At 43.7% G+C, this 13,071-nt stretch overlaps 1 protein-coding gene across 4 annotated transcripts in view; it reads right to left on the bottom strand.

Annotated features, from left to right (window-relative positions):
• sorcs3a (sortilin related VPS10 domain containing receptor 3a) overlaps positions 1-13,071 on the bottom strand; it is a 174,135-nt gene that overhangs the window by 45,382 nt on the left and 115,682 nt on the right. For all 4 annotated transcript variants that reach the window (XM_076982914.1, XM_076982916.1, XM_076982915.1 and 1 more), the window contains one exon: positions 4,612-4,685. In XM_076982914.1, the coding sequence (XP_076839029.1) occupies positions 4,612-4,685 (74 nt within the window). The remainder of the gene's footprint in view (positions 1-4,611; positions 4,686-13,071) is intronic.

Below are 13,071 nucleotides of genomic sequence, written 5' to 3'. Positions count from 1 at the left end.
ACAGTCGCCCGCTGTCCACCATAGAAATCTCAGTAGGTTAGAGTCATCATCTGGCACTTTCACTTGATGAAACATGGCTTCTATGTCCGCCATAACAGCAATGGGTTCCTGTCTGAACCTAATGACAACTCCTATTAAACTACTCGTTAAATCTGGTCCTTGCAGCAATTGATTATTCAGTGACAAGCCTTGAAAGGATGCTCCACAGTCGAACACAACTCGAAGTTTCCGCTTTGCTGGGTGATACACACCATGATGGGGTATGTACCACACCTTCCCTTCCTCATGCATGAGCTCCTGGGCTGATACCTTTGATGCATAACCTTTGTGAATCAGATCATCCATATAGGTGATGTATTCTTGTTTGAAACTTGCGTTTCTTTGAAACTTTCTCCGTAGATTATGTGCACGTTGTTCGGCGACCTTGCGATTGTTAGGCATGTGCATCTTCCTGTTCTTTAAGGGTAAGCATATGTTGTAATAACCGTTATCAAGCTTGGCTGATTCTGTGACCATATCCATGAACATATGATCTTCTCTGGACATCTCAACAGCATCATGCTTTGTTCTCTCAGGGAAGTCCATCTCAAACTGCTGAAGCCACAAATCCTCCAACTGTGTCACTGATATGTGGTTCACTATCGCCTTAGTCTGTTTCCCTGTCTTTGCACTTCCACCACATTCACGCAGTGGTCCATTTACAGTCCAGCCTATCCGTGTCTTTACTGCGTAGGGTCCGTTATTGACACTACTCACAATTTGCCATGGTTCCATAGCTTGGGGCACATCAGATCCGATGAGCAACCCAACTTCAGCCTGAATCTTTGGCAGAAACACATCTTTGAGGTAAGACCATCTATCTATTTCTTGCTGTTGCGGTATGTTCTCTCTTCCCACGGGTATTACCCTTTGTGTGTAAACATCAGGAAGTTCGATAAAATCGTCTTCCGCCAAGCTACTAATTTCCAGGCCAGACATTACATAGGTAGGAACGGACCTTTCTTCATTCATAGTCTTGAGCAGTATATTTGTTTTTCGACCAATGAGTTGTAGCTCTTTCATTAATACTTCTGTACAGAATGTAGAAGTACTACCTGGGTCTAGAAATGCATATGTCTGAACTACTTTAGTTCCCTTCTTTGCTTTGATCCTGACAGGAACTATTGGAAGAATACGCTCCGCCTCACCGGCCCCAGTGGGGTCACGGCGTCTATATTTAGTGCAGACAAATGCACTGGTAACTGACTGACCTTCATGTTCATTATCTTGATCTTCTTGCTCATTTGTGACTTCTCCTTTCTTAATGTGTAGTAAAGTAGGATGTGTCAGAGAACAGATCGAGCATCTTGACCTACCTTTGCAATTGTTACTCATGTGACCATGCTTCAAGCAACTAAAACACAGTCCCTTGGATCGTAGAAACTCTATCTTCTCTTTATGCGTCATGATCCTTAGCTTACTGCAGGATCCCAAGTTGTGGTTCTCTTTGCAGAAGGAACATGTTTTGTCTAATCCTCCATTGTATTCTGCTTCTCTAAGATGCATGTTGACTTCGTTTTGGGTATCTAGTGGCCTAGCACTTGTGGCGAATGTCCCTTTAACTCCACCTTTCCTTTGTGTTTTGTAATCTGTTTGTCTTCGAACTGGATTGTTAGCTGTAGGGCTATCCTTTATGTCTCCAAAGATAGGATGCAATGCAATTTTCGCTTGTTTACTTATGAAGTCAACTAGCTCTTTAAATGTGGCTCTTGTGTTGTACTGTTCCTGCATGCTCCACACTACTGTCCTCCATCTTTCACGCAACTTGTATGGAAGTTTGCCTACGATGGCCTTCATGTTGGCTGAATTATTTAATTCCTCCAAGTAACACACCTCTGTCATTGTATTAGAGCATCCGGTCAGGAAAAGTGAGAAGGCGTTTAATGCCTCTGCATCCTCAGGCCTTATTGGAGACCAACTCAGAACTTTGTTCATATAAGCAGTGGCTATCTTATAATCATTTCCAAAATTCTCTTTGAGAAGTTGTCTAGCTCTACAATATCCTACTTCAGGCTTCATGTGAAGACAACTCTTAACCAGCTCTTTCGGCTGACCATTTGTAAACTGTTCTAAAAAATAAAGGCAGTCTTTATGACTGTCAGTGCGTGCTTCAACTCCGTGTTCAAAGGCTCTAATGAACACATTGTATTCAAGAGGATCACCACTGAAAACAGGGATGTCCAACGATGGTAATGTAGACATTCTTTGCTGTTTTAACATCAGCTCAGTGATAGTATTCTGTCGTGCCATTACATTGCACAGATTTTCGACCACGCACTCATCTACAGCTTGTGTGTTTGGTTGTTTTTGAAAATCAGGCTGTGGTCTAAGTGGTCCGAATGCTATATTTTCGTCCTCCATTTTGATGACTTCGTCTCTGATTACGTTTCTTGGTAGCAAACCGGATTCGACTACTACTGAACTAACTGGTCTTGAACGCTCCCTTTCGAAGTTCGCCAATACCTTGAGCTTAGCTTCTGAGGCTTCTATAGCAGTCTGCAGCTCTAATTGCTCCTTTGCCGCCCTTAATTCAGCTTCCTGGCGTTCAATAGTTTGCCTTTTCTTAAGTGCGGCAGCTTGAGCTAGTAATGTGGCTCTTTCCACTTCGGCTCTAAGGCGTACAGACGACGTAGCAGATGACATGGATCTTTCACTTTCTGATCTAGATTTTCTGCTCTTTAGGCTTAAAGCGAATGACGCCATGGAGACGCTATCCGAGGGTTTTATTTCTCCTTCATACTGCTCGGCTTGACTTGAGCGTTCTCTAACTCGATTAAGCCACATGTCTACTTTGCTCATAAAGCCTTCAATCCACTGCATTTTAGGTGCATACCATGAGCTTTGATCTTCGTTGTACAACTGCTCCGACATAACGTGCCTTAATTCGTCGTTTATTTGACACAGCTCTCTTAGCAAACATCGATACTCTTCGTAATTGTCCATGAGCGAGAGTATGTTAGCGTCATCGTCCATTAATTCTTCGAGCTCTTTTGATCGGCTAGTTAGCTGACCTAGCTTAGCCTTCCGGCTTTGTTTCAATCTATATATTTTATCCTCGATAGCCTTTTCCGTCATTTTCGGTTGCCGTTTTAAAGACATTAAGCTTGCGTCGATATCAACGAAATAATTTTCAGAACTTCTGTGATTACACCGCTTTGTAGAGTCGGCGTTAGAAATATGTAGCTTACCAGCCGTATTAGCTTCTTTTTCCGTAGTTCCAAGTAGTCTCAGGTAAACTTTGCCAGCTCGTCCGTCGCGTCAAACGTTCGCTTATCTTCTTTTAATATCCTCTTTAGTGACAAGGAGCAAAGGTTTTCCGACAAATGTTAGTTTCCAAATCCACTCATAGATTGAGCCGCGTAACCGACGCGTGTTCCATTGTAGTAGCCTATTCACCAAACGATTCTTCGAAACAGCTTTTATTGAGTAATTTCGACGAATAGACAAATACAAATAAACAAAGTACAAATGATAAAGTTATCTGTAACTTTATGCTATCACTTTATGTTGTATGTCTTATAAAGTGACACGACGCAAAGAGACACGGTCGGAAAACCGTGCGACTCCCTCGATCCTAATCCACCAACTAAAACAGCGGGAAAATTCCACTAACCCCCACTAGAGCATGCACGCTACGCATCATGACGTCTCATAGCGTACATAAACATATTATCCCTTAACCTATAAGAAGCGCCTTTGGCTCCTACAGCACCTGTTTCTTGTGTGTCTGCTTGAATGGAAATAGTCGGTGTGTGTGTGTGTGTGTGCGTATGTGTGTGCTTGTGCGGACGAAGATGTGTGATTGTGTGTACGCGTGTGTGTTTCACGCCTGCTGATACACTTCCAAAACAAGTCCCACGTCAGTGGTTGTGACTGAGGCCATCATCATTGAGTATTGAGTAGCTCTGCGGGGTGAGGAGCACGTGCTCTGTGTGCGAGCCCCTGCTACCGAACACACCACCTCTGAGTCTCCACCTCCCTGGACGTCGCACGGGGAAGTGGCAAATGGGAATAGATTAAACACAACACCCAGGATGCTGGTATATGAGACGGGTCTTCATACAGACGCGGGGCCTGGAGCAGTTCATAACACGGCTATGTGACCCTCGTCCCCACTCCCCACCACCCCTTTGTGATGATGCCGCAATTCTTGAAGGCCCAAAACACGCCGCCCCCCCCTGACGTGAGTCAATGAGAAACTTCATGGGCTCCACATTGCTTGCTCCCTCTCTAGGCTGGAGAGACGGCATGTTTGCCTCTCTTTCTCCTTGCTCCATGAAGCCGGACACAAGCGCAGAGAGAATGAGTAATAAACAACAGGCTGCATCTCCAATGCGACTGTATAGTTCTGAAATGTGCAAAGACCACGTTTGCCAATTCCCACCCAAAAACGAGAACAACAAGTCGCCAACCTATCCATCTGTGAGTGGTTCCTGATATGAGGATCCGTGTTTACGGCGTGACAATCGGCGTGCGGCAATCGTTTTGCTGAGTGCGGGATTCGCACCCGAACGTGACATGGTTGACACCCAAGAGATTGCGGAATGGTGTGAATGTGTCAGCGTAACTCACCAGTAGAAGCGGTTGGGGGTCACTCGTTCATGAACAAGCTGCCACTTCCGCCCAAAGTCAAATGAGCTATACAGCTGAGAGAGAGAGAGAGAGAGAGAGAGAGAGAGAGAGAGAGAGAGAGAGAGAGAGAGGAAGAAAGGAGAAGTCTTTAAAAACTGCACTCTGTATACTCAAAGCAATGTGTTCTTCACTAATTCACTGTTTTCTCTCATTTATCCCAATTAGCTACCCTTATTTAAATTTCGCTAGGACAAAAGCAAGCCTGAACCAGTGGGGTGAGATGCTATATTTAGTCCTGGCTTCAGGCTTGGCCAAGAAGCCCAGCTCTTTGGTCAGCTGACACAGGCACGCATATGGGCTATTTAGTATTTATGACTTTAAAAAAGAAACATGCGTTTCATTTGCATATATTCATTTGCATAAGGGTCAGTGCTGAGTTGTGACATTTTAATCATCATCATCATCATCAATATAAGTGAAGCAATAATCATTATAATTTTCATTATTAATACCATTACCACCAACACACAAACTATTTAAGGTAATGCTAACACTGAGAATATCAATTATGATGGAGCATGATTAGTGCCTATAACACACAGCACTAGGCATTAATTTCTATGCTTTCTAAGCTGGGAGACCATGAGTGATTGGCCAACGTTCAGAACACTCAATAGGACTGAAATGAAACAGCTTACAGCCAAAATTCATGTGATTCTTCCCATACTTTTTTGGTAATGCATTACAGAGCTACAGATGCTTAATAGTAATACTACCAAACAGAACCATTTCACAATTGAACCTTTGGCAGTCGGTGATACACTCATAAACAATCCGCTTCACAAAACTATCTGCTGGTTTAAATATTTCAGCCACCTGACGGTATCCAATCAACAAATGCACAAGGCGGTGATTTGCGCTGATCTCCGTGGAGATGGCGCGGTGGTACGCCTAACAGAGGCCAGGCCTGCAATGAACCCTTTGGGAAATCCCACGGAGACGGAAGTAATCGAGCTTCCTACCACACTTTGCACCATACACGAACAAGTGCGCTTGGGGTCTTTTGTCAGTATAGCCACCAGTTACCCTAATGAACTAATTATTTGGCTTTCTCGGTGAGAAAAACATGCTCTCAGATATTGGGTAAATATGGCAGTGTGGAGGTTTAATTAAGTGGTCGTGGTTTAATAACAGTACTGCTGTGGTTTAATAACAGAGGAGTGTGTGTGTGTGTGTGTGTGTGTGTGTGTGTGTGTGTGTGTGTGTGTGTGTGTGTGAGAGAGACTGTTAAAGCCGACACATGAGCTAATAAAAGTGCACAGAGACATGTTTAAAGAGCCTGGTAGTCCTTCTGAAGTCTGCTTCTTTATGTCTTGAGAAGTTTAGGCAGCGTTATGACAGACAAAGACAGGAAGTCAAAAAACAGAGATGGATGCTCAGATCATTAAATCTATAACTGGGGCAAGATGAGGTGCTTTTTGATTAGATGTTGGATATTGTCAGAAAAGCAGCTCTGCTTATAATTGCTAGAAGATTCTTGCCCTACATTCAAAACAAACTCCCGGTGCAAAAAAGAGATTGAGCAAGAGAGTGCAGAAGTCCAATAAAGGCAGACCGAGTTAATGAGTAGGTAGGGTAGGAGGGTAGGTAACGACTTACATTAACCCGCTCTTGCTCAGTGACTTCCTGTGCTGGGTCACATGACATAGGAAAGCTAGCATGACCCTTCCGTGTTTCAACATGCGTGACCTAATTTTCACTGGTCTAATTGTGTTTCCGTGGGCACAATTAACGACAGAGGGCTGTTCGTTTTCCTATTAGGCTGATTGATGCTACTGTTGATAGGTCTTCCACTGGGACTTTACAGGTGCTGTAATTTTAGTCATCTGGAGAGGAGTTAGAGACCCAGTCAAGCTGTGACCTATTTAATCACTGGATCTGCAGTGTTATTGATGGCTTCTATAGTTGTACTTGGTTTCTCCAGAGGTGTATCTATCACCCCTAGGCAAGACAAACAGGTGTTTGGGTAGAAACCCGAGGTAGATTAGCATCCAGTGCTGCCCAAGTTACCGCTTGAAATTACTGCGGTTCTGTAGCAATAAAAGCAACGTGCCTTGTCTGTACTTGCCAGGGAGAAATGATGGGGAATAGATACGGCCTTGGGAACATGTAATGCTGATGGATGTGGCTAGGCTCAATTAAGTATCCTTGAAAATTGAAGTGACAACTTGGACAAATTTACCAACACATTTGCTAAGGAAAGGCATCTCCCCCCGCACCATTGGGACAACCCTGAGTAAGATCAGTTTAGCACAGTTTTAGCATCCCATCACTATTTAAGACCTTTCAAAATGTGTTCACTTAATCGCCTTCCTGGTTGGCTTCTTTCAGAGCCTATGCGTTTAATGTAATCCGTCCAGATTTGGCGCGAGAGCCTGTGAGACCAGAGCTCATCTATCCTCTGTCTCGCTTGATGCTCCCGGACCGCGGGGTCCCTCTTAAGTGCCGACGTTGACGTATCATGCCGCCGGGTGAGCTCAACCTGTGGCAATTCATCAGCCCAACGACATGCTCCATTTTAAAAGCTCTGAGCTGTCACAAAGTGGGCTTCATAGCTTCCCCACTTTCCATCGATAAATCACCAGTTGGGGGGTAAGGGCCCACCACCACCGTTAGGTCGCCGCCAGCAGACAGGGAAAGGAAGGCCTGCCGATGGCTGCTGAAGGACAGAGAGCAGGAGAGAAGAATGGATTTCAACAATGCATTTCATAATGGAAATCCCGCTTAATGGAAATCGTATCGTTTTCATAGCTGTGCACTCTTGGCAAACACGCCATGTGTAGCCATGCTGATATTTTTTTTATCAGCTTGGCCCAAAAGGATAAGAGTAGACAGTTGCAGTTTTATGCAAACACATAATTAGTCGATGAGTTAAAATCAGGTACTTCAGAGGCGGGGAAGTGCTGATGTTTGCTTGTTGTGGCCCTCCGGGATTATAATTGCCTAACTCCACTCTGGGGGTTCTCAAAGTGTTCTTTTTTTCATCACAACCTGCAGACATGCCTTACTTTGTAAAGAAAGATGAGGGGGAAAAATGGCAGATAGAAGGAAAAAAGATGTAAAGATGATTGTATTCGGAAAAAGGAATGGCAGAATGTCGGAATGGCAAGCAGGACACTTCAGCGTCTGCTGGGCGATTTGTCCTCAGACGTGAGACCATCGCCCTCCTTCTCCAGTCTGTAGGCTTTTAGAACAAAGCCAGATCCTCTTTACCCTTGAAGAAAAGGCTTGTGCTCCTCCAGCAATGCTTCTGGAAAGAGAAGCTGACAGAGTGACTCAAGATACTTGAATGTGAAGTGCCAAATGTCCAAGGTTTTTTTTTGCAGATCGTCTCAAACTAGTATCCCTCAAATGCTATCGACACCATCTGACAGACCGGCCCAGCTTCGAAAGGTTTAAAGATTCATGTGCTTGTCATTGTGTCAGGCAGCCTAAAACCTTCTATTATTATTAGACATATAGTTGAACAACGGCCCTTTACTTTTGGATGCAAAATGCTTTCTTTGTTGCATTACTTTCTTTGCTTTGCTTTGTGCCTAATAGCTTTTAAGAACAGATTATGCTAACTTCTGCTCATGTTACCTTGCATGATTGAAGGCACTCAGAAAACCTTGTGAACCCATCAATGCAAAATCTACATTGCTTAGGGACTGACCTGCGCAATGCTTTTAGTTTTTTTAGGATTGCTGCCTTGAAAAGGTCAACATTAGCTGGGCAGATGGCAGAATTAGCTTCTTGTGGCTCCAATTAGTAACCGGAGAATTCATTCACAGCCTGCTCAGAGGTGACTACTCCTCGTTTGATTAAATTCGGACTTACAAATAGACAGACAAATGGCAATAGGCGTTTGAGCGATAAGTGCCATTTTGCTGCAGAGCTTGCATTAGCAGGACTTACATTAGCATGCTGTTTGCACTGCAGTGCTTGGGTTGACTCGTTGGAGACCAGATGCGGACACACGCTCAAATGGTGTACCGCTGAGTTTCTGCCACTATTTTAACCAAACGAAAGAAGGATAACAGAAATAGAAAGTGCAATATGGTACGAATGGGTTCTGTATTAAATGATTAAACAATGATAAACTGTATCACATGTCCAGTGAAAGGAGCGCAAAAATAATGTACATAATTGATTAATAATTACAGAACTTCATAATACCATTATACCAGTAAGAACAGAAGTTGAAAGAGGAGTAAGCTAACTGGAGATGTTTTATATATTTATTTTCTATTGAGGTTTAGATACAAGACTTCTGATTGTGACTGATCTGGGTTCACTGTTTGTTGGATCTTTGAAGTCTGGGAGAAAAAAAGAGTCAGGTTTGGAGGTCAGCAGCATAAGCTCATTTGGCACTTAAAAGTTTAAAGGTTTGAGGAAAAGGGGAGAATATGCAGTTGAAGAGGATGCAGTCAAATGGGTCTGATGACAAGATACAGCAAAGCCAAAGAGGAAGTCTAAGCCAGTTGTGCATTTTAAGCCTATTTTTTAACAGTCCTATAGTTACAGAGGGGTATACCCTACAGTCCTATAGTTACAGAGAAGCATACCACACAGTCATATAGTTACAGAGAAGAATACCCTACACTCCTATAGTTACAGAGAACAATGCCCTACAGTCATTATTTACAGAGAATACCATACAGTCCAATAATTACAGAGAAGAATACGCTACGGTACTATAGATACAGAGAAGCATACCCTATAGTCCTATAGTTACAGAGAATTATACCCTCCAGTCCTATAGTTACAGAAAAGTAAACAATACAGTCCTATAGTTACAGAGAAGTATACCATATAGTGCTATAGTTACAGAGAAGTATACCGTACAGTCCTGTAGTTACAGAGAAGTATACCATAAAGTCCTATACAGGGGTGCAATTACTTACTTTCTGAGGTGTATGCAAACATACTATCGGCGCCCCCCCGAACGAAAGTTGTTGACCGGGGGGGAGGGGGGGGGGGGGGGCGAACGTAAGATGGACACAAATTAAGTATTATATCTCATCGATTTGGCCCCCCCTCTAGTGCAGCGCCCCTATGCGTCGCATACGCTGCATGCCCCCTTTTTGCGCCACTGGTCCTATAATTACAGAGAAGTATACTGTACAGTCCTGTAGTTACAGAGAAGTATACCATATAGTTGTCACGGTACGGCGGGCCCCCTACTGGTCGCCCCCGTATACAGCGGCAGCTGTCCTGTTGTTGTGGGCGTTGTGTTCGTCCCTCAGGTGGGCGGCAGTGGGGAACCGTCAGGGCCCTCTACGCCCTCTCAGAGGGCCTAAAATATTCTTAAAGCATTATATATATAATTATCCAATTTTATTTTATCTACTTACAGTTTGACATTCGACATCTAAACAATTACAAAAATATAAGCAAATAAAATATTCACCCGTGTCTATTCAATCTGTGTTGGAAGGTGAGGGGTTAAGTGGAAGCCTGTGAGCCTGTGTCTCCCCCTATCAGGACTGTGATGCCCGCTGTTCGTTTACAGAGGGCCTGGCAGTTATAATTCAGCGCAATACCAGTTTCAAATGACAGCAAAATTGACCAATCATATCTTCTCTCTTAGTGGGCGGGCTTAACTGTATGATAATTTCCGCCCGCTGTGGCGACGCTAGCTGTCGTTAGCACCATCGCTAGCTAGTTTCGATTCATCCCTTTGACGTCCTCGTGCGCGTTGTTTACATATTCCGCTTCCGAGAACCACGGAGCTGTGAACCTTATTTTGTTTGGAAACTTATTTTGCTTAAGATGTTATCTAGTACAGATATTATTGTTTATTGCGTTTTTAAAGCTGTACTGTCGTCTCAGTTTTTCTTTATTTAGTTTATTAAGAAAGGGAAAAAAAAATTTCGGGGGGGAGGGGGGGGGGGTAGCGGGCCCAGGTTTAAAGGTCACGGTTCGCTACTGGTGGGCGGAGCCTGCGATCCTTACCACCTGAGGGTCGTTTGTTTGTCAATATATGTCTTGTCTTTGTACCAGTTGACCGCTGGTCATTATATCCTTATTTCGGATCATGTCACGAGTATTTGGTTTGCGCACTTTCTATATTAAACCATCCTTTTTCCCTGAGACTTTGCATGATTGCTTCCATTTTGTTTCGCTCACCCTGCCCGTCACAATAGTCCTATAATTACTGAAAAGTATACCCTACAGGCCTATAATTACAAAGAAGCATACCCTGCAGTCCTGTCATTACAGAGATGTATACCATACAGTCCTATAGTTGCAGAGAAGAATGCCCTACAGTCCTATAGTTACAGAGAGGTATACCCTACAGTGCTATAATTACAGAGAAACATACCATACAGTCCTATAGTTACAGAGAATACCCTACAGTCCTATAGTTACAGAGAATACCATACAGTCCAATAGTTACAGAGAAGCATACCCTACAGTCCTACATTAACAGAGAATAATACCCTACAGTCCTATAGTTACAGAGAAGCTTATCCTATAGTCCTATAGTTACAGAGATGTATACCATACAGTCCTATAGTTACAGAGAAGTATACCGTATAGTCCTATAGTTACAGAGAAGTATACCCTACAGTCCTATAGTTACAGAGAAGTATAACTTACAGTCCTATAAACACAGAGAAGTATACCTTACAGTCCTGTAGTTACAGAGAAGCATACCCTACAGTCCTAGTTACAGAGATGCATACCCTACAGTGCTATAGTTACAGAGATGCATAGCATACAGACCTATAGTTACAGAGAAGTATACTGTATAGTCCTATATCTACCCTAGCCTGCTTGGTCAGATTTTCAATAAAACATGGACAGCGTTAATGTATTCTAATGGAGGACAGCCATCTTCAGAACTGGTGTGTCTCTCCAAACCCAAAAACACAAAGAAAAAGTTGACAATTCACCATTCATCATGACAATAACCTGAATCATACTGATAAGGCACATGTCCATGAATGGCCCAGCCAAGGCCCTGATTAAACCCCACTGAAGAATGAGACAAAATCCAGTTGTGCTGTACATGTGAATGTGTGAATAAGATATAGGATATTGATGTATCATACATATGCATATTTACACACACACACACACACACACACACTATATGGACAAAGGTATTGGGACATGTACACATTATGCCTACAGGAGCTTTTATGACATCCCCCCTGTCGTGGAATATTTGCCCATTCATCCAGAAAATAATCTGAGAGGTCAGACTATGATGTTGCACAAGAGGGCCTGACTCGCAGTGTGCATTCTAGTTCATTCAAAAGGTGTTTGATGGGGTGGAGGTCAGGTTTGTGGGCCAGGTCTTACACAACGTACTCATCTAATCATGCTTCTATGGATCTTGGTTTGTGCACTGGGACACAGTCATGCTGGGGCAGAAAAGGACCTCCCCCAAACTGTTTCCATAAATCTGGAAGTGTACTATTGTCCAAAATTTCTCAGTATGCTGAAACGGTCAGATTTTCCCTTCACTGGAACTTAGGGGCTTAAGCCAAACCCTGAAAAACAACCCCATAACATTATCCCTCCTCCACCAAACTTTATAGTTGGCCCAACGCTGTCAGGAAGATAACATTCTCCTGGCAATCGTGAAACCCAGAGTCGTCCATCAGCCAGAAAGAGAAGTGTGATTTGTCACTCCACAGAACACATTTCCCCTGCTCCAGAGTCCAGTGGCGGTGTGCTTTACACCACTCAATCTGACGCCTGGCATTGTGTTTGGTGATGTAAGGCTTGCAGCTGCTCGGCCATGGAAGCCCATGCCATGAAGCTCCTGGCACATGGTTTCTGTGCTGATGTCAATGCCAGAGGAGGTTTGGAACTCTGCAGTCACCGAGGCAGCAGAGCGTTGGCAACTTTTACGCACTATGCACCTCGGCACTCGGGGACCCTGCTCTGGAACTTCGTGTTGTCGGCTACTTCGAGGCTGAGTTGCTGTGCTTCCTAAATGCTTCTGCTGGTCAATAATACCACTCATAGCTTATTGCTGAATATTTAGGAGGGAAGAAAAATTTCATTAACTGACTTGTTGCAAAGGCAGCATCCTATTATAGTGCCCGCTTGAATTCAGTGAGCTCTTTAGAACCACACACACACACACACACACACACACACACTGGTGTGTGGCCAGCATTGGCAAATGAGCTGTGAATAGTTTTTTTCTCACCTCTGCTACAAGGATCTGTGTTGCACCATGGGTGCTCCTGCAAGCCCATTAATGTTAAGGTTATTCTACCACTGCTTCTGATACTACTAGTTCCAGACGAACATAGGTTTTTAGTTAGGTTTTTAGGCCTAAGCTAACAGATGCAACTTTGCCTGGGTGCAGCTGCGGTTTTTCCTAATGAACCTTGAGCTCAGAGAACAAAACTTTGGTGGAAACCCACTTAACCATGTTAGAGGGGAGATTACCAC

The sequence above is a fragment of the Brachyhypopomus gauderio genome, chromosome 20 (genome assembly GCF_052324685.1).
Source record: "Brachyhypopomus gauderio isolate BG-103 chromosome 20, BGAUD_0.2, whole genome shotgun sequence".
NCBI classification, from domain to species: domain Eukaryota; kingdom Metazoa; phylum Chordata; class Actinopteri; order Gymnotiformes; family Hypopomidae; genus Brachyhypopomus; species Brachyhypopomus gauderio.
Note: the sequence above shows the minus strand (reverse complement) of the source record. Positions and strands in the feature narration are given on the sequence as shown.